Source organism: Podarcis erhardii (genome assembly GCF_964252035.2).
Source record: "Podarcis erhardii genome assembly, chromosome: 14".
NCBI classification, from domain to species: Eukaryota; Metazoa; Chordata; class Lepidosauria; order Squamata; family Lacertidae; genus Podarcis; species Podarcis erhardii.
The window spans coordinates 40754845-40777026 of NC_138503.1; the positions used below are offsets into that span (position 1 = coordinate 40754845).

General features: G+C 40.5%; 1 protein-coding gene across 1 annotated transcript in view; it reads right to left on the reverse strand.

Moving 5' to 3' along the window:
* SMG1 (SMG1 nonsense mediated mRNA decay associated PI3K related kinase) overlaps nt 1-22182 on the reverse strand; it is a 70828-nt gene that overhangs the window by 2487 nt on the left and 46159 nt on the right. The window contains exons 37-61 of the mRNA XM_081839446.1: nt 21755-21972; nt 21416-21570; nt 20692-20914; nt 19556-19802; nt 19206-19435; nt 17858-18106; nt 16904-17152; nt 16443-16661; nt 15411-15601; nt 15111-15283; nt 13968-14247; nt 13385-13657; nt 12403-12637; nt 11856-12079; nt 11388-11538; nt 10981-11170; nt 9680-10149; nt 8365-8502; nt 6959-7111; nt 5992-6171; nt 4709-4936; nt 4339-4550; nt 3573-3679; nt 1152-1331; nt 946-1052 (exon numbers count right to left, since the gene is read on the reverse strand). Of these exons, the coding sequence (XP_081695572.1) occupies nt 946-1052; nt 1152-1331; nt 3573-3679; nt 4339-4550; nt 4709-4936; nt 5992-6171; nt 6959-7111; nt 8365-8502; nt 9680-10149; nt 10981-11170; nt 11388-11538; nt 11856-12079; nt 12403-12637; nt 13385-13657; nt 13968-14247; nt 15111-15283; nt 15411-15601; nt 16443-16661; nt 16904-17152; nt 17858-18106; nt 19206-19435; nt 19556-19802; nt 20692-20914; nt 21416-21570; nt 21755-21972 (5282 nt within the window). The remainder of the gene's footprint in view (nt 1-945; nt 1053-1151; nt 1332-3572; nt 3680-4338; nt 4551-4708; nt 4937-5991; nt 6172-6958; nt 7112-8364; nt 8503-9679; nt 10150-10980; nt 11171-11387; nt 11539-11855; nt 12080-12402; nt 12638-13384; nt 13658-13967; nt 14248-15110; nt 15284-15410; nt 15602-16442; nt 16662-16903; nt 17153-17857; nt 18107-19205; nt 19436-19555; nt 19803-20691; nt 20915-21415; nt 21571-21754; nt 21973-22182) is intronic.

The following is a 22182-nucleotide window of genomic DNA, read 5'->3' on the forward strand; positions in this document are numbered from 1 at the left end:
AGCATGTTCAGCTACAAGTTTGTCCACCATTACTTATCAACAGTTTACATTAGAGTTTTAGGAAGACCAAGGTTTACTCCTTTAACATTTATAGTCCATGTACACAGCAGACACTACTAAAAACTGTAAGTGGCCAGGTTCAGACCTAAGACCAAACCATGTGTTGTTTACATGAATGAGCTGGCAAGAGCCTCAGGACCCAGGATAGCTCAGTGGGTAGAGCATATGACCCTTAATCTCAGGGTTGTGAGTTCAAGCCCCACATTGGGCAAAATATTCCTGCATTGCAGGGGGAGTTGGACTAGATGACCCTTGGGGTCCCTTCCAACTGTACGATTCTATTATTGTGCATGTGCAAAGGAATAAGATTTAAGGCTGCCATTATTATGTCTGAACTCGACAAGTGGTAGTTTGTTAAAACCATAGGTTTTTGTTTAACAAGCCAGAATATCCAACATGGATCCCAGCTTGCCTTGTTAGACTGATATGAACAAAACACACATACCTCATTTGGATACAACCAGCTACGGTTAAAATATGTAACAACCAACCATTTTTACATGTCTAAAACAAGCTAGCAAGTCTCCCTAGGTTATGAAAAATTCCCATTATTTTTGCAAGCCAAAAGACAATTTAGCAATGAAATGTTTAATGTATTGCCAGCCATGACATGACTTGCATATGGTTGTCTTCAAATGGCATGGGCTAAGCAGAAAGGAAGCAAGAGGGCACACTAGCCCGCCAGGTAATTTAAGGTATGTAGGAGTGAAGTTTCAAGGAAAAATGATGCTTGTATGAATAAACTTTTCCCACTGAACATCCAGCAACATACTAGAGCACATTTAAAAATATTCTCATTCTCTCTCTCACACACCCACACATTCCATAAACTTAAATGTTAAAATCATCTGAAGGGAAGGGAACAAGTTTTGCTCCTCGAATTACCTGTTCAGCAACGGACATTCTCCTGTTGGGATCCAAGTCCCGGCCCTCTAACTTGGCTTTGACACGTTTCCACACACTTACTGCATATGAATTCCGCTCTTGCACAGCTTCAAAAACAAAAACAAAAACACCAAGTCCATGCAAATCTTAATGTGTTGCTCATTACAAAGCCTATCTTTCTACATAAATTTACTATTGCTACTTACCTTTTCCTGTTTTGGGGTCCCTGATGGCTTTTTTAGGACTCGAAACAACACTCTTTCCAGCGCCTGTAATTACCCCCGGTGGAGTATCTGCTGATGGTGCAAGGGTTTTCTGAATTAACTTTCTTGTATTCTGCGACATGACCTCTGGCTGAGTTTTCTGCCCCGTATTGCTGCGGACCGCTGTCAACAAATGAAAATAAAATATTGAAAACGCTATAAAAAGGAACCAAGTAAATTTTATTCATAATCAAAAAGAAGAATGTTTTGTTTTACAACAAAACCAAACATGCCCACAAAACATATAATGCACTGGCAAAAGACACTGATTTCAGGCCTCCTGCCCACACAGTGATTGTGTACACAGGCAAAGTTAAGCCAAAGATTGGCTTAATAAGATTTGCATGACCTATGTGTGGGTCCATGGAGCTCCTTTATGCACTAAACCTGCAACTTATGCACATTTAACTTGTGCATATTCACCCTTACATGCAGAGCAAAAAAATTAAAAGGAGACAGGGTTCCGGGGGAAATTATTTTGGCAATACTGCCCACCACTGAGCCCAAAGGGTTTTGACTATATGTGATTTTGGCTTTAGGTGAGTTCCCTGGAACGTAGCTCCCACATGAGTTGCAAGCTTACTGTAGTAGTTTACCTGCTCCCTTTACATGAATGGCAGAAGAAGTCAGAATTCAGCACCAAAAGCTATGATTTATGGCTTCAAAATGAAGTCAATATATGATGTCATGGTTTGATTTCATTTCCAACAATTATAGACCACTTTTCTCCATTGTGTGGTCAAAATGTTGTTGCCAACACAAAAAAATAAAACACAGTATGTAAAGCAATAAAACACAATTAAAATTATCTTAGATTCAACAACAACAACAACAGTATAGTACAAAACAAAACTGCAATCCACAGCAGGGTTAACCAAGTCCACCATAAGCCTGGATTAACAAGTTGTTGTAAGAAGGTGCCAGAAGCTGAAAAACATGGTCATCTGTGCTTCTAGGACAGTGGAGGGGAACCATTGGCCTGCAAGTCAAATTAGGCCCACCAAGCTTCAGAGGCTGGCCCACCAGGCTGTTTTGGCCTAACCACACCCATCCTTCCAGAGCCTGATGTCACATGACCATGCAAAACTGTGGCCAGGCTAAGGGAAGGGACAAAGCGCAATGGCCGAATAGATACAAAAATGTTAAAGGTTCCATCCCTAGTATCTCCAGTTAGTGATAGGAAAGACCCCATATCCAGAAGTCCTGGAGAGCCATGGCCAGCCACTGATTGGGGGCAAAATGGAACTGCACAGGGCCCTGAATTTCAACTACCTCAAGGCTGAGCAGAAGTCACCCAGTGCTACTCTCTGGACACTGCCTGCAGCTATGAGCAGAACCACTGTATCACCATGGCCCCAATCCACCAAACAATTCCAAGAGGATACAATAATTGATGTTATCAAAAGCCAGAGATTAAAAAGAACCAACAAGGTTGGACCTGCCCTGTCTCTCTTCCATCAACCAAAGCAGTCTAATGCTGAAGCCTGACTGAAATGGATCAAGATAATTCAAATAGTTGGGGTTTTTTTTTATATAAACAAAGCCTTTCAACAGGTCAAGCAAGCTGCATGAAGAATTCAGTTTTTACCTTTCCATTCCTTGCTGAATTGAGAGTATGTATGTCACACATATGTACTGTAGTTCTTAACAATCTAAGCTGCAGTGGAACCTACATCACCACATCTTTCTTGAGATTTGAACCCTAACAAGGTTGGGATACCAGGTTTCCCCCTATATGCAAGATGTGTCATTTCAGAGATGCTCAGCAAACCAAATTGTTTGTGGAGAACCATCTCTTTCTTGACAACTATCCATATGGTACCTGAATATGGATGGAAGTCCTGTAAATAGAGTTTTAGAATCTGCTATAGCATCTTTGCATTGGGTATCAATTTGTTTTTTATCTTTATTTTAATGCTAATTTATATACCTTACCAATAAAAGTTACTTGTTGGTTAGATGCCTTAAGCTAGTAAAATTTTGCAAGAGCTTTATACGGAAAACATATTAATAGTGTAAATATTACTTCTGCTCATGGGTGGGTAGTTCCTAGTAGACTTGGAAGGTCTTCAAGTAGCAAGTAGGAGGCAGTCATTAAGTCATTTCCCCAAGGAGTCCCTATCTCAGAATGATGAACATGCTAACAGAAATGAGTGGTACTCTTTGGTAAGCAGAGTTTAGTCAGGTTCTCTGTTAAGTCTGCATGAAGACAGGTGGCTTAACTCCTTGACATTTGTCTTTTTGAAGATAATGAAGAAATTTAGCAAGTAGACTGCTCTACTACATCTAGAAGGAGAATGATGACAACATCTACATTCAAGCTCAGTGGCAGAGAAATTAGATTCAATTTATTCCATATTTTACCTGCAGCAAATGTTGGTTGACATGTAGCAACAGATGTTGGACTTGAGCATTCATTTGGCGTATCCGTGATTAAGGGAGATGCAAAACTCACTAGATTATTGTAGACACTAGGAAAAATAAGGAAAATGATCAATATTAATCTTGACACATGTCCTATCTGGAAATCAAAATACAGAAAACCTGTGTAAGAATGTTAGATAATTCAAAAGTATTTTGGCACAGTTTGAGAAAGTTTAGATGTTTAGACTCTGTAGATGATGCATTACAATATTAGGAGATCCTGTCAGTTTTTGTGAGGCTAAAAAATAATAATTAGTAGGTTTTCAAGAATAAGAAAATACATAAGCTGAGGAAGTTATGTGTTGAATAAAGTATGCTGATACAACTGTATCACACTATTATACTTTCCTCAGCCAGCAAACAAACATACACAGAACTACATAAAAAATAAACAAACTGACTGAAACGTAACTAAATCCCTCCCTCCTAACAATAGACTCTTTGATTCCAAGTGTCATAAGAATGTCATTTCTGTGCTTCTAATAACTATAATCTATCCATTATATCAGGCATAGGCAAACTCGGCCCTCCAAATGTTTTGGGACTACAACTCCCACCATCCCTGACCACTGGTCCTGTTAGCTAGGGATGATTGGAACCGTAGACCCAAAACATCTGGAGGGCTGAGTTTGCCTATGCCTACATTATATTCTTTGTTTTTAGCCAAATATGCAAATTTACAAGAATTCACAGAATGTCTGCTTACCTTTGACTCTGGGTTCTCAGTTCTTTCAGGGTGGGTGTAATTTCTTGCAGCATTTCAGTATGTTCCTGACTGCGAACCTGACCCATGGCCTGAACTAATGTAAACAGAACTGTCTGAATATTGTCTTGCCATAACTTATATTCACCCAAGAACTGTCTAACACTATTCTCATAGGGAACATCTTCACCATCTGCCAGCGCTGCTTCTTCATCCTGTAATAAAGTAACATTATGACTTCACTATTGGAAGCAGAAGCTTGGAAAAGTTTTCATCCACTATTTATCCACCTCCCCATAACTTCAGAAAGTATTCCATGAACATCAAAATGTTTTCTGTTCTATTCCCCCACCAATGAATAATTGGGCATTACCTTTGCCATGGCTTTCAGCAAGTGCTTAACGTCCCCAAGTTGCCTGTTGTGTCCAGTGAGCACAGTTTTAATACTATCAACCAGATTCTGAATGGTTTCACACACAGTTTCTATTTGTTGCTCTCTCTCTATTTGCACGGTCCTCTGGGTAGACGTGTCCTGCGTCAGTTGCTTATGAGCCAAAAGAAGCCATTCTGTGCTACCAATAGGATGGTCGAGATTGGTGCCCTGTAACAAAACAAATTTCCAAATACCAGTCAAACTACTGAAACTCATCTCCAAGCAAGGCCACATCAGTTCCCCACTGAGCTATGAAACTTAGAGGCTTTGAGCAAATTACTGTTTGCCAGTCTAAACTCTCAGTGTTCTTCTGAAGCTAAGAAAGATAGTTTAGTGCATAGTACCCTGAGCTTCTTTGCTTAATGAGGCAAATAAAATCAATACTTGTATTAAAGTCAGATTGCAAGACATCTACTGCCAACCCCCATCCCAATTATAATCTTAAATGAGCACAGGCATTTTGAGGTGTGTGTTGTTACTATAATTTGCAATGGCTCAGTTCAGACTTCAAAGCAACCAGTGACTAAAATAATGCCATGATTTATCATGAAGGCTGAATTGATACATTGGCTGGCAAGTCAGCACCAGAAACTATTTACAAATCAAGGTGTGCAACAAGTTTAGCATGGTATCTGTACTGACAAGCTATAGTAACAGTATTTGCTTCACTCCCAGAGATCACTGTGCCTAGAGATGGGAGTGATGAGCAGACAGAAAACGAACACCACTGAGCAGTAAACAACCATTGTTTGCCTGTAAACTTGCAAGCTCAAGACCATGATCTGCATTCTACACACAACATGGTTTGGCAACATGATTAGACAACACAACATGGTTTGGCATGTCAGAGTTGAGGCAGATGATCCTGTTAACACACATTAGTCCAACCATTTTTTAAATACTCATGCACTCCTTCCTTGCTTTCCTCATTCAGGCAATTTGATGGTTGTTGTTGTTTTTTGCAACAAAACTATGTTTTGTGAGAAGTCAGAATTTTCTAGTTCTCATTTGGAAGGAAGCTATAGCTTTCATAAACCACAGTTTGCCTGAACTAGGAAATGAGAGAGAGAATCAGAACCCTCAAGGAGAAGGGGGAGAGTGACTTCAGTGCACAGTTCTTGCAGCCTAATATGATTTGGTATTATATGTAAAAGAAGCCAATGCACTTTTTTCCTGCCCACTGCACCCCACCCATTGTGTGTGTGTGTGTGTCTTACACTCACCACTCTGTGAAGTAAACGAAGCTCCAGTTCAGAAACTGAGCTGTTAAACTGTGAAGCAAAGGAACACATTTGCTGGCAACGTTTGACAAGTTCAAACAAGGCAGTGTCTAGGTTTAAGGCTTCCGCTGTTCTGGTACGCAAGCTTTCAAAATGAATGATGTTGCTACAGAGGAAAGTAACCTGAAAGACAAGGCACAGAGAGAAAAGGCTCATAACATTCACACACAGCTTAAGCTTCTAGATTTTATTTTCAAAAAATGCACTGAAAGGCTGCCAGAGAGGAAACTGACTACTTTATTTAAAACATATATATTCTAGTGCTTTTCTGCAGTCACACCCAATTTTATAAGTGTGTGTGTGTGTACACACATATACACACCCACACCCCGAATTACAATTTTTGTTGAATCGTTCAAAATTTAGCCCACCACCACCAACAAAATATTTTGAGGTCTGAGACTTGATTTCATCTTTGAAGTAGCAATTTAAAATCTAGGTTTTAAGCTGTCTTGTATAATTTTTATATTATTACAATGCACTGAGAAATTATGGGACCAAAGATTAAACAAGGCCTAAACTTGAAATGATCAAGAATCACTATGGAGTTATGATATATATTATACTATCAAGAGATGTAATTACACCACAAATTAAGGTCAAAGCCAAATAACTAAGATAATGATGTCAAATGTGATTAAAATGCAACTCGATTCAAAGTATCACAAAGAAAGAAATGTGACAGTATGTACTGCTAGATAGTTACGACACACACAAATAACTAAATCCCAAACAGCCCTTTGTATTTTGGGACCTCATTAGTATTCACTCCAAAATAGCTCCCCACATATGGAAAATGCTTTTCTCCTTAAGCTTGATCCCATCTGATAAAAGTTTTTTGCTCTCTTATACACAAGAGTTTGTTAGTGAAAATCTACTCAAACTCATCACATCATGCTATTTGTAGTACCTGGCTGGCTCTCTGACTTTCCTTAAGGACAAGATTTCTTCTTTCAGATATTGTGGCATCAAAATCTTGAAGAACTGGTGCTAATGCTGGATTAGCCCCTCCTGCCCACTTCAAACGCTGCTCAATACTTGCTTCAAGTGCTGCCAGCTTTTCCTGAGATTGTTGATAGAATAAAAATCAAAAGCATTAAATCTTACAATATCTGCTTATACCTGGGGCCTGAACAGATGCAATTACTTAACTACTATTATAACAAGGGCAAGGAATCCAACATATTCAGTTCTGGCAACCAGAAGGGCAAACTAGGACGGTATATTTCCCAACCAACAAAATTATCTTTTCAAAATGTGCCTGTCAGGGAACTGCCATCGGAAAGGCAGGTGGTGGAGGGGCTCTCGGAAGCTAGGAGAGACTCAGCAGCGGAGGAAGGTACCAGCAGGGGGAGAGAGGGAGATCAGAGAGAAAGTGAGTCGAAGGGATGGCTCAGGGAGTCTTCCAGCGAAAACAGTGGAGAAGTCTCAGGACCTCCCATAGGTACACCCACTCCTCGCCGGAAACTGTCGCGCCAAGAATCCAGAAGACGCGTTTCCGTTAAGGAGCTTTTATGCTGGAGTAGATTCCGTAAACGCCCACTGTCGGATTCTGCCAGCGATTAAGGGAGTCATGTTCAAGGGCTCCGCTAAGGACAGAGTTTGAGAACCATGCACAAACTCTGAGGGACTAAGCTTTTACGCACAAGCAGCTCATCATCCCATCACAGTGCCTCTATGCAGTATCCATGTATTGAAGAGAGAAGGGTTGTGACATACACACATTTCCACATACCCAGCCACTAGCTGATTGGATGACACTGCAATCTGGGACAACAAAAATATACAAAATTCTAGAGACTCTCCAAAAGCAGTACATAAGATACTGATTTGATAAGAGTCAACCTAAGACACTCGTGGCACTGCAGCCCTGCCACAGGTCCCTAGATTCAGCTATCAAATCTAGGGTACACATTGCAGGATGATATTGGCTCAGATTCTTATGACCAGTTTTCAAAGTGGTCAAACTATAGAGGGCTATTAAAAATTACATCACCAGTCACTACAGATTTTCAGCTTAATATAAGAGTCTAAAGAGTTCAATCTTGTAAAAACTGTTATTAAAGATTTGACTTTAATTCAAAACCCTGAACATGCCCCACAGTAAAGTAGGATTGAACACTGTTATAATTGGGGAGATGTGTATGACTTGAAAACAAGGCACTTCAAACATCCATTACCATTCTTGCAGTTTCAGTATATTTATTGTAACAATGGAGTTGGAAGACCAATATTCCCAAATACTGATGAAAGACCAGTTATTTTGCTTCCATATTTTTCCTCAAAAGTCCTCCACAGGTAAGTGAAGAAACTTACCTGAACTGCTGCAATTGAAGCTTCAATCTGGCCAAGAGTATGAAGTTTCTTTTTCATACTGGCTAAGATTGCGGACCGAGGTGGAGGAGAGACTGTCATGGCTTGTGGGCGATTGATGAGGAGATCTTCATGCTGCCACTTTTGAAAGGCAAGAGAAAAAGATGTTTCTATTCAACGTTATGATAATGCTATATAAATGGTAAGACTGAGAAGTTCAGTGAGATACGGCCTCTAGAGCCTAATCAAGATGCCTAAGTCAGTAACCGTGAACATTTACAGAGCAATAAGCAACAAACATAACCAACATAAAAAGTGTTTATGTTCACACTGTCTGCAAATGTAAAGTGAAGCTCTTTTGAAAAACTGCAGCTATCCTGCTTCTAAAATCCTTAAATGCACCAAAGCTTCTGATTATCATTCCCCTTTGCTTTGCTTTTTTTAAAAGGAAAGTTGTCAGAATTCTGACTCTGCTTTGCAGAAAATCCAAATTGTACATTGATCTGCTAAGAGAAATATGATGATGTTATTTAATAATTTTGCTCCACACCAGCATGACAATTCGGCTGTACCCAACAGCTACAACAGTAGCTATAAACTTCATGACTAACAAAGATAGAGGGAACAAAATAAAAAAATTCCTTCCAGGAAAAGATAGAGGGTTTCTGCCTAGAAAAAAAGGAAATTCAAAGTGCCCTCAGAACCAGAGCACAGGATCTGCTTCAAAGTATTGTCAAGAGGCCTGCAGGAAATCCACCCTGCAGGCTTTCAAGAAGAGAGAGGTTTCAAGGGGCAAATGGACAAAGCTGGTAAAATAAGGACTCTCAAATCCTCATGCAGCCATGAAGTTCACCTCACATGACGAAGGGGGCTGCTCCACAGATCAATAACGTGGAAAACAGTATGAAGCAACTTCTAAATGTACGATACTGTTTAAAATCTAAAGAGGTAACTTCTCTCCACAACTTAGGTATGGCGCCAAAGAAAATTACCGTATTTTTTGCTCTATAAGACTCACTCCCACCCCCCCAAAAGTAAGGGGAAATGTGTGTGCGTCTTATGGAGCGAATGCAGGCTGCACAGCTATCCCAGAAGCCAGAACAGCAAGAGGGATTGCTGCTTTCACTGCACAGTGATCCGTCTTGCTGTTCTGGCTTCTGAGATTCAGAATATTTTTTTTCTTGTTTTTCTCCTCCAAAAACTAGGTGCATCTTGTGGTCTGGTGCATCTTATAGAGCGAAAAATGCGGTAGTTTATTATGTAACTTTCCACATCTGCAGCAAATATTCTGAAATGAAATACAGGTTTGAAGACTTACCTGGAACATAGCAATGTGTAGTTGCACTCTCTGAAGGCTAGTCTTACAAGAAGAAATACTGGTTTCAAGTCTCCGCACCAGATCGTGCTTCTTCCATGCAGTGTCGTATGAACTGGCCAGCACTGTTGCTCTGTTCATAACCAGCTGTGAATATTTGCCAATTTGGATATTGTGTTCTACAGCTTTCTTACACAAGTCATCCACTGAGACTTTGCTTTCAGCCCCAAAATCCTTTGCTTCTACTTGAGCAATTATATCTACACCCAGAGCACTTATAAAACTGCACAATGTAAGTCCCAAGGCTTGATTGGGAAGGCCGATTAAAAGCTGCCGGACAAAGTCAGCTGTGAAGGCTTTGATTGGTTTGGCCATTTGGTCTTCACTAAAGCAAGAATTCCGATACAAGGTTTTCACGTTTACCATTGGCACTGGTCCATTCATAGAGCTTTGATCTTCAATTGAACTTACACCTTACAAAAAAAGAAAAGGAAAAAAGAAACAGCCATTGAACAAATACCTACCAACCAGCAATCTAGATTGAATTTCTGCTCTACAGAGCTGACAACATAAATTAACTGCAGCCAAGATTACAATGGCACTCTTATGAAATGCAAATGGGCAAGGTCCAAGCTGACTGAGATAAATACAAACCCCATTTTAACAGGCTGGTACATGCTTTAAGGCACACTGATTTGGCTAACTCCACAATAGCATTCCTGAATTAATTAAAAATGTTCTTGGTTCTTTTCTAGGGGAAAATGAAAACATGGAAGCAAGCATCTATTCCGTTTTGCTGCCTTCCAAATAATGCCAAAATAATTCAACAGTCAATACATTCAGTAATATATACTGGTTCAATAATAAAGCATGTGTTGAAACATTACAGAGGAAACATGAAAACTCTGGGTTTGCTCTTCACAAAGAAAGCTTGAGCAAGCATGGAAATAAATTTCCTGTGCTTACTGGCTGTCTTCTGCACCTTTTAACCAGTTTTTTTTGTAACAGCTTAGTACTTATGGTACTGCTAGAAGTTGTTCATGGCACTGTATAACCCACGTATAACCCATTTTATAACTGTATAACCACTGTATAACCCATTTTGAGAATGCTGCTACTGTAGTCATTACATCACAGCTTTAAAACTTGCAGGTAATACAAGATGAGAATCTGTGGAGCCCAATCTTTTATTTCGTTTAACACATAGATACCGTTATTTGTAATTTCACTTTAAGATTCAAGGCAGACAACAGTGCTTAACTTTACCTAATGAGATGTAAACTAGGAATGTTGTATGCACTTACCTGAAAGAGTTTTAGAAAAAGTGCCACAGAGTCTGAAAAAATCCTTTATTGTCTGCAGTCGTTTTAAAAAGAAAATCTCTTCTAAAACCTGCCGGTTGTTATCATCATCAAAAAAGTTAGTTTGGGTGCTGCGAGCTTCCCTGATGATGTCAATCTTACGCCAGGCAACAGGTATTTCCATCTTGTTTAACTGAAGGAAAATAAGAAAAATGTTAGGTCATCTGCCAAATACAGACAAAGACCAAATGATGCGTGCATGCGCACATCACGGCAAACTGGAAGTGGCTGGAAAAGTGGGCGGACAGCACGCAATAACACAAAACACAACCCCCGTGTGAACTGGGAGTTGCCTGGACCTTATTTCCAAAGTTAGCTTTAGTAAGTAACCTTTATAGTAGTAACCTTACCTTTTCAACTAATAAGCCAAATGCTGTTTCCACTTGGGCAAACATTCCATCAAATGCTACCAACAGCATCTGGCCTGCCGACATTTTGGGCGTTTCGTCAACGGAGCCATTCCTTGGCTGAATCAGTTCACCATACTGGGCGTGAAGCATCCTAAAGAAAGAAGCAAAAAGGGTAGTTAGGACCTGAATATCCAAATAGTTTTAAGGACAAACACTATAGCAGGACTATCATTTGGTTAAAGAAATGTCAAATAACTGACTAATCCTTCAACACATTTCAGATCACGCTAAGCTGTAGCTTTTTTTAAACCATGGCTAAATTGTGAATGTGGGTGTCTTGTGGGTGTCACACAGGGCACAAACAAGCCACCATATGGCATCTTGTCTTATGACCCATGACTGTGGGCTGTTTCAAGCTAACTCTTAAAGCAAGCATTTGCACCAGATACAACAAACCCAATGATTTACCTTGCAACATCAATACAATGAGTATGGGTTTCTTCTTCAAGCCCCATTGCTGCGTTTCTTAGGTAAGCTTGAAGAGACTCAACCAGAGTTTGCAAAGGAACATCAGTAACTTGTTCGATCAGGTTATCCAGCTCATTAAGCATGCTCTCCAAAGTATATTCTCCCTTCATTAAGCACCTAAGTGCTTCTGGGAAAATAATCTGACGGAAATTTGAATTCAGCTCCTGGCAGAACAACAACAACAAATAATGCATGAAAACAAGAAGATAACAGCAAAGTATCTAAGAGTTTTCCAAGTATAATGTGTTGCTGGTTAATAAGGAGAAAAAATGTAAGTGTTTAGAATATGCTCTCAATTTTAAAAATGCATGTATACTCAGAAGTCAATCCCCTATTCTCAGTGGGTCTTACTCCCAGATAAACCTATTTAGGATTGTAGATTTATTCCAATTTATTCCAACTTTACTCCAACTTACTACTGCTCACTGCAAAGGGTTTTGTACATTAACATGAGCTGCTACAAACACACGTTGTAGATATATTTCACCTGAAGTGAGATGTAAACTCCATTAGCTAGGTGAATAGCTTCTGATGCTTCAACTGGATTAGGAATATCTAAATCCTGTGGGACCAGATGACACTGCTTCAGTAACTGCACAAGACATGTAACGTTCCCACTCATGCTACACAGCTCCTCCAAGAACCAGGCTCCATCTCTTGAAGTCAGGTCCACCAGCTGTTCTCCAGCGCTGGATGCAGCACCTTCCATCATTAGATTACGTCTAAATGAAAAAGATAAGTTTGTGAATAATCAGAAGTTTTTGTTCCAATTTATGCATCTTAATCTTTTAAAACCCATTAAAAAGAATACTATCGTATTTTTCCCTGTACAGTGGTACCTCGGGTTACATACGCTTCAGGTTACAGACTCCGCTAACCCAGAAATAGTACTTCAGGTTAAGAACTTTGCTTCAGGATGAGAACAGAAATTGTGCTCCAGCAGCGCAGCAGCAGCCAGAGGCCCCATTAGCTAAAGTGGTGCTTCAGGTTAAGAACAGTTTCAGGTTAAGTACGGACCTCCGGAACGAATTAAGTACTTAACCCGAGGTACCACTGTATAACACAACCCCATGTATAAGATGACCCCTATTTTTAGGAGCCCAAAATTAAGAAATTTAAAAGTTTAGAAAGTTGTTGAGCTGTTTTTCAACGATCCTCTGCTCTAGCTGACGGAAGTGGTGCCATAACTACCACTGGGGGCTCCAGCCCTCGCTTACTTACCGTATTAACCCATGTATAAGACAACCCCCAATCACTATTTTTTTTCCAGAAAAAAAGTTGTCTTATACATGGGAAAATGTGGTATATTTTATTTCTAGATAAAGCATTTGCATGAATTATGGTTAAGTAAATTTGATACATATGAAATTAAAGGAATTTAAATCCTTGGGAAATGTATTTTTGAAGGAGGGGTCAAAAAACAAAACAAAAAACCCACCACTTCTTGTCAAATTTTGCAAGCATCTAACCTGGTAAGAGTGCAGAGAGCCGAGATGATAACACTTGCTAAGCTCAATGAACCCTCTTCTCCATTTTCATGAAGAAAGACCTTAATGCAACGCTCAATTTCTTTTAGCTGTTCCTCACACACAGGAACAGTGACTGCTTCTTGCTTCAAACGTTCCACTTGTCGGATAAGCCTGCTGTTGATGTCTGCTGCGTATCGCTGCAAAGTCATTTCTGTAGTAGTTATGAACTGGCACGCAGATGGAGGCGGCTGAGGAGCATACTGAATTTCATACCTGACAAACAATAAAATTACAAATATTTATTTAAATATATATATATTCTTTCATGCATATCGTAATGTGATGCCTAGCATCATCTGTGCTCTACCCTTAAACACTACCATTTTCTGTTGAGATACATGAGGCAGAGAAATTCTTAACGTTTTACATGTTGACACATACACAACACTTAACTGAGCTCAACTTTGTAGAAATTAGTATGGTGTATTCTGAGAATTTATTTTCCCGCAGAAATTTAACTACCAAAGACTTGAAATAATTTAACCCTCCCACTTTCTGTGGGTGCAAACAACTGACAACTTACTTCCGGTAAAGATCCTGACAGCGTTCTATTGTCATGTTAACAATCAGTTCTTCCATCCAGGTCTTCCACTGCTCAATGCGGTGTTTCTGAAACACTGTTTTGGGGTACTGAAGAGCTACAGTAGCATAGTTGTGCAGCTGTTCAAGACATCCACGCAGAACAGATCGCCTCTGCTGAAGGAAAGCACCAACCTCACCCTCTAGCTGCTCACACTGGCTGATCAAGTGTGCTTGTCCAGCATTCTGAAGGAAGGTAGTTGCAGGGACATAACTTGGAGGACCTTCAAAATGAACCATTAAAAAAGGAAGGATGTTAAAACCTAAATACAGGGGAGGGAAATGTTCAGGGGCAAAACATGTTCAGCAACAGCCTTGCACATATTTTAGACCATAACTTCCATCAGTCCCGGTCAGCAAGGCCACAGATCAGAGGAGATAGGAGTGGTAGTCAACAACATCTGGTAGTCTACAATATCTGGAGGGCACCATGTTGACTACCCTTGTTGAAGCTAAAGGAATATGCACACAGTATGGTTGGGACTATGGGTTAAACCACAGAGCCTAGGGCTTACTGATCAGAAGGTTGGCAGTTCGAATCCCCGTGACGGGGTGAGCTCCCGTTGCTCGGTCCCTGCTCCTGCCAACCTAGCCGTTCGGAAGCATGTCAAAGTGCAAGTAGATAAATAGGTACCGCTCTGGCGGGAAGGTAAATGGCGCTTCAGTGTGCTCCTCTGGTTTGCCAGAAGCGGCTTAGTCATGCTGGCCACATGACCCAGAAGCTGTACGCCTGCTCCATAGGCCAATAAAGCGAGATGAGCGCTGCAACCCCAGAGTCGTCTGCGACTGGACCTAATGGTCAGGGGTCCCTTTACCTTTACCTATGGTTGGCCTAGAATAACCTGATATCCATTGCATACCAATGCAATACATTCCAAAGGAAGCAGACATTCAGCAGCTGACTGCCTAGTACAGTATTGTAACAAGAAGTATTCTGAACATATAAAAATGTTAACTCCTTGTAATAAAAAAAAAAACACCCCCCAACACCATTTTACTTCCCCTTAATCTGCCACCTTGCTCTGCTTCACAATACGAACAATGGGGTGGGGTGGGGAGAAGGAGACCACCTAATTTGTTTCATTACCAAGATCCATTTGGGTACTGATTTCCTGAAGAAGACTTGCGAGCTGAGTTGCTTCCAGATTATTGAAAGCAGCTTGGTAATGAGATATCCACTGCTCAAATTCATTCAGTTTCACCTGGATTGCTTCTTGTACTGCTCTCTGCTGAGATTGCAGCTGAGTGTGTTCAGAATATCTGTGTTAAAAAGAAAGAAGCCATATTAAGTGATTATTTTAAAAACTCCAAATTCTAGAGAAACATATGCAGTTTTGAATTTCCATAAAGCATTTGAATATCTAAACTAAAGTGAGATTTCTCGTACCTGTTCTGCAGTGTGTGACAAGGGTGATCCGCTGCTTCTGCTCCTTCCAGGTAGGCACTCTCTTCTAGTAATTTGCCTTGCAATTTTTCAACATCAGTCAACTGCTCTTGCAAATTTAAATATTCCCCTAAACTGCTATCCAGCTTAGGAAGCACAGCCAGCATCTCATCCCTGTTCTTAAACCAGTTGACCTGTAGACAAGATTTATGTTACTGTACTTCCTTATGAATAACACTTGCTACCACTTTTCACTACCAGTATCACAAGTGGAGTGAAACTGATATTGTTATCACTAAATTAGACTGAGTATTAAACAAATAAAAAGGTGCACAAGTCACACATTTTAAAACTTCAGAGCAAAATTAATGTTTGAATGACAGGATGGCAAAAACTGGGTCTCCAACATGGTGCTCATGGTTACCACAGCATCTTCAAACAACCACCTAACCTCAAGGCCTCCTGCCTCCATTTTATTTTAAAACTGAGGTCTTATTGGGAAGGTTGCCTACTTTGTTGGAGGGGGGGAGTGTTGCCTACTTTTTTTGTCTGTTATGTTTTGATGGAATGTTTTGCCTGTTTTTGTTTTCAGGGTTCTGACTATCATCAGTCTTCCCTTCGGTGAAATGTGTATTTTGTATTATCAATCAGTTTCTCAGATTACCAAAAGTTCCCCTGGACTAGGACTGCCACATGTCTGGATTTTCCCAGACATTACTGGGATTTCAAAGGTGAAATTGACTTCCGGGGGGGAATTTCCAGAAGGCAGCGCTTTTCCTTGATCTTAGGCAAGTCAATCGAAAAATCACATTTTTGTAAGAATTTTTTTTAAAAAAAGAAGAACTGATGTTGTGAGTGTACGTATTTCTAAAGTTACAGCATAAACGGATTCACTGAGATGGAAGCATGCTTGAAATACTGCAATCTAAAACCCGTTTTGAGTTAATTCCTGCAAACAACTTTGTACACTGTTCCTGGAATCTAAAGTAACAAGCAGATACATATAAAATGAATTTTTGAAAGGACTGAACATACCTTTATTTCAGCTACTCTGGAAGAGAAGAGGCTACGTGTGATGTCTCTTTCCATCTCTCTCTTGCTTTGCTTGTTTTCAGCTTGCTGCCCACCTCCACCATACACTGCTCCAGCAAACCCTGCTTCTCCCCCTGCGGTCCAGTCCACAAGTGGGTCATAAACAAAAGCTTCCAATAATGTGAGAAGGGTTTCTCGTCCTCGCCGCATGATGTGCAGAACCTGTTTTTAAAGCGTATTACATGTATCATTTAAAATGTGCACTTGCAATTAGCTACCAAGCCCAAATCCTGTGTTAGGGAGTTTCAACCCAACTTCTGAAAGCATTCAGTGGCAAGACTCAGCAGGCCTTCCTGGGGAGGGCGTTCCACACTTAAGACACTACTGAAAAGGCCCCCCATAAAGCAAAAGCTTCGTTCACAGAAATTCAAGACTTCCTTAAAGCCCAATATCCCATGGCCTACCTGTTCACAAGAAAGCCTGAAAACGCCTTCCACTCCTGTTACTCCAAATGCTGTTTCAATATTTTGTGTCATCCGGAATGGAACTTTCTCAGGCACTCGAAGGCTTTTCCCTTTCTCAAAGCAAACATTATAATCTATGTGAACAACTTCTCCAGTAGTCATGTCTATAAGAACGTTGTCCAGATGTCTGTCTCCGAGGCCGATAATGTAGCCAACCATGGACATAACTGCAGTGGATCTTGCATAAGACTGGGAAGGGGGGGGAGGAAGTTTCATCATTATAAATCTCTTTTCTCCACCATTTTAAAAAGTGTACTCTATATAAAAAACTACTAAAAGGTTTTTTTTTGGGGGGGGGTCATTATATAGCTTAACTATAAGCCACATGCTCCTTTATTCACACAAAGGCTAATTATGCTCAAGGAGAAGCACCAGGCCAGGGAGAAGAATGAGCACAGACACATTTCTATTTCTACTGTCCGACTAACAGATGTGGTATAAGAAGCAAATGAGGGATAGGTAACTATTGCTCTCCAGGTGTTGTTGGACTACAACTCATATTTCAATGTCCACTGGCCATGCTGGTTGGGGCTGATGTTAACAATTCCAACAGCATGTGAAGGATCACAGGTGCCTATCCTGAAGCAATGTATGTATGTGATCCTCAACAAGCTGTGCCTCTCCCTGACCCTAAAACAGACCGCTACCTAGTGGGAAAGCACATCTGCCAATTTTACTTTTGAAATTAAGTGGCAGCCCGAGCAATAAAGCAAGATGGTTTGTTCTTCCATTGAAATTATTCTGAAATAACTTTTCAGAAAAGCCACTCAGGGTTTTTACAAGAATCCACCAAATTTAGATGGAAAGCATGGTTGTTTGCGTACATAAGGCAATGAGATATTAGACTAAACCTACTCAAACATTAAGATTCTATTAGGAAAGGTCTCTACATACCTGTGTGACTCTCCACCACTCATCAGGTGTAGTGCATGATGACCAAAGTTCTTTAGCAAGAAGATTGGGAGGTGTTACTTCCATTAACTCTTCCAAAACAGACTTCATTACATTTAGAGGCCAGTCTCGACGGGATACATCCAAGCTAAGCCCAACTGCCTTCAAAGCTGGTCCGATCTTACTGTAGTACAGTTCACTAGGTCTAGGTACTATTCCAGGATTCTGAGGAGTCTGGTATGAATCTTGGGCCTAAAAAAGTCAATTACACAGTTCAACTACTATTCCATTATATCTTGGGACAGAATCAACATGTCATATATTTAAACCCTGGCTGGAAGATTGTCTGCAACAGATGAATAAATCTTTGTGTTTGCATTTAATATATAGGGTGCTCCTTGCTACTGACCCTTTTGCAGTTCCAAGCTAAATCAATTTAAGAAGAATTAGCCGGGGTGTGTGTGTCTCATATTGCTTCCCAGTTTCCCACCCACTCTGCTTTCCAAGATCTCCTGTTGCATTAAGTGCTGCTGCTCCAACTATTATTTCCCATGGCTGCTATATCTGTGCTGCACATGGACAGCAAGACAGAAGATGGCATCTAGGCTCTGGTATGCACCATCCCTTTCCTGCTCCAAGAATATGCACTCTCCTATAGCCAGCATTGCTTAACAATGAAATGCTCATGTTTTCCATATAGGCAGTACTGGAATCAGGAGCAAATCGTCCCAAGGACCAAAGTACATGTAGAATCTCTGCCTCTTTCAGATTTCTGCATCTGGGGCGGCAGGAGGACTGGGAGGTGCCTCTAACTCCAGACTCAGCAAATGCTTTTTTCAAAAGAGCACCTCAATATCTGCATAAGCTACATAAGATAAGAGACACAGCACAGAGCAGGTCTGAACTTGTGCATACACCAACACACGCACGTTTTAAAGGCATGAGTTTCTATGATCTGCTATCACACTAGAGCAGAGTTCATAGATGTCCCCAGTCCAAAATCCAGCCTTCCAAGTTACAGCTCTGCAGGCTGAGAAGACACATACACACCGTTCAACACACATATAACATTTATATTTCTCTCTCTCTCTCTCTCTCTCTCTCTCTCTCTCTCACACTCACACACACACACACACACACATTTCATTATTATGATCAGGTGTTTTAATTAATCTCTGCACCTCAAATTAATTTTAAAATAACCCTTATAAGACACATTTCAGCATATACTTAGAATTTTAATCAGAATTTTGATTCTGTCTCAGTAACCATTAATACTTCCATGAATTATAATGTAAAATTACAGAGTTTACTTCACAACTAGTGCCGGCATGTATGATATAGTCATTACCTTTTGTGCTTGTAAAGCTGCTTCTCGCTGCTGCCACCTTTTATAAAGTCCAAATAAAGGAGTGGCTCCATCCACCCACTGAATTAGGCCTGATCGTGTTCCTAGTGGCGTAACAGAGTAATGCCTGGCATGGAAACGGGGTGTCTCTTGGCGATTTATGGTAGCAAACATTGTATTAACAATGGATAAGAACTGCATGATCCGTTCATCAAGATGCAGGTCTTCCAGTCCTGCAGTGAAAAATAGACGCAAACCAGACAGTATGTAATGTAACTGGAAAAGGGAATGCAATATATCCTCCATTAAAATTTTTCTGCTTAGGACAAGGAGAAGTTATAGAATGTTCTCACCTTTGAAAAGGTATGGGTAGTTTTTCCCATCTGAGCCCAGAAACAAGAGCTTCTTGGGCTTGGTTTTAGTAGGCAGAATTGTTATGGTGCTTCCTACACTATGAATTGTGACCGTGTCTCTGGCAGACACTTCTCCAGGGAGAGCTATTTCAGTGTTAGTCATGGCAGCCAGCCAGGGGCTTATTTCCTCGAGACGTAGAATGTAACTGGCCCGCTTCTGGGCTCTCTGTTGAAGACTGAGCATTACCTATTTTTTAAAAGACACAAGGTTGAAGAAGGTGAGGTCCACACCCTTGCATGGTTCCAGTCTATCAAAATACTGGGTTGTAGTCAGTGCTATTCCTACTCAGAGCAGACCTGCTGAAAATAATGGACATGACTACATTAAAGCCATAAATTTCAATGAGCCTCCTCCCAACAGAGCTTAACTGGATACAACCCACTAATTTCCAAAGGAATTCACAAAACTGAAGACATCTTAGAAGGTGCCTGTTCGGTTTTTATTAGCTACTGCAGAAAGGTGTTGGGGGCTGCATCCCAAAAGTAGCCACACAACATTCCCTGCCCACCCCCTCCTTGCTCCTCAGCTGATCCATGAAAAGCAGCTGAGATGTGTAGGGGATGAGTTATTTTAACCCTCAACATGAGAAATGGGATAGGCAGAGCCTCCCACCCAGACCTGCGATGTGATGAAAATTGTTCCCTCCCCACTTTTCATATGGCCAATCTGAGCAACATGAATGATAAACTTAAACCTCTCCATATAGCTGTGTACCACATTGGCAGAGGAAACTGTTGGTCTGACTGGGCCAATTTTTTCCAGTGGCACAGTTGGGAGGGTGGGGGAGAGAAGAAAACATATAGATTGAAGTGGCAATGGCAGTTTGCAAATGTGCCCATGGGCCAAAAAAAGAAAGCAACCTCTAGCGTAGCATATTTAAGAACTAATGATATTTCTAGTCCATTTTTCTATTGCTTTTTCTAAATTCTCTAAAACCTAAGCCTTGTCACTACCCACAAAACCATTAATATTCTAAATTACAACAGCAGCACCTTTTCTTTTCTTTTTTAATTCTTCCACAGCAGAGAAAAATATTCCAAGTTATTGTATTCTTGGCAAGAGAGACATACTTTACCTCTTTAAAAGGGATCCAGCTGCTTCCAGGCTTTGCAGGATTAGATGGGTTCTTTAGTTTTTCTAGGGCATTTTCAATTGCATCTCCATAGTTGTCCTGAAACCACTTCTCATGCGGCGTTTCAGCAGGAGCCGCAGTGATGCTCCTCACGTGTTCCAAAGCAAATACAATGGGCTTCATTAGGGCAGTGTGCTTTTCACGCATGATGGCTATTTTTTCCTCTCTTGGAAAAAAAAAGAGAGATAAAGGGGTTGGCAAAAGTGTCACTTGCATTTCAAGTATGCTGAAATTTCTAGATATTGCTACCAAAAACAATGAAAGGAACTTTGTTATTTTAAAACCAACCATGAAAAAGAATGTAAATAAATGCATTAAACACACACACCCCAGATTATCTAGAATCAGAATTTACACTACATGATATTCTGTCTCCAGAGTTCTCCAAAACCTTGGACAGTGAGAAACAAAAGGAACTGAGTATAATTTGCTGAACATCCAAAAAACCCTTTCCACATCAGTAGGGACACTTTCTACTACTCCATTTGTGGCACTTTAGTATCTTAAGTAGAGGTGAATTAATATTATAGGGCTGTTTTCATGATGTGATTGTTCTTCAGGCTACAAAAATCACGACGTGCCATTAAAAAAGTAGCACCATTAATGATCAGGAGGAAAGGCTGCCCATTTGCAACACATATCCATATACACTTTGGTGGAAACATACTTGCGCAGAGTGTTGTTGTTCTGGACTCTCTTTACTTCATCTTCCAGCTGCTGAATCCGTCTAAGGACATACATGTGCTGTTGCAAAAGCACTCCCAGCCAAAGTTCATCCCAAAGAACAGTAACTCTGCGCAATTCTGCTACGAGCATCTGAACCTGGATTGATAACAAAAAAAAACTGTGCATGTTTAACTGTGCAGTTGCACTTCTAAAAGTCTCAAAATGTAATTCCCAGAGTAAATATAATGGATTTCTTCCTGCATAAGTACACAACACATAAAGCACTTGATTCGACTCCAATCACAAATATCCCCCAATTCTGGCTGAACTGCAGTTATACCTGCAACACCATTGTTGGATTTGCAGCTGACAACTTCTCTACAATCTTGCTGTAGCAGTCTTGCATCATCGCCTGGTCTTCATTTAGGCCCATTTTTGGCTCATCCTTTATGCTCTCTTGAGAAGCAGGGGGACTTCCCTCATCACACTCACTACCCAACAACTCTTCACCCTGGATGTTACCCAAAAAGGTAGGTATTGCAGATGGGAATTTGCTCCCTAGGTTTTAAAGAGAAAATATTAGGTCAACAGGTTAGGTCAAAACACAAAGGCCAGCTGGATGCTGTAAAACTGTATCTTTGACCAGCATTATAACGATTTGCTTTTGACTACAACATCTATAAACTCTGTGTGCTCATGCAAGAGGAAACTCTCAAAATACTGTGAGCGTGTTTAAGTAACACCAGTCACACTCAGCTGTGCGACAAG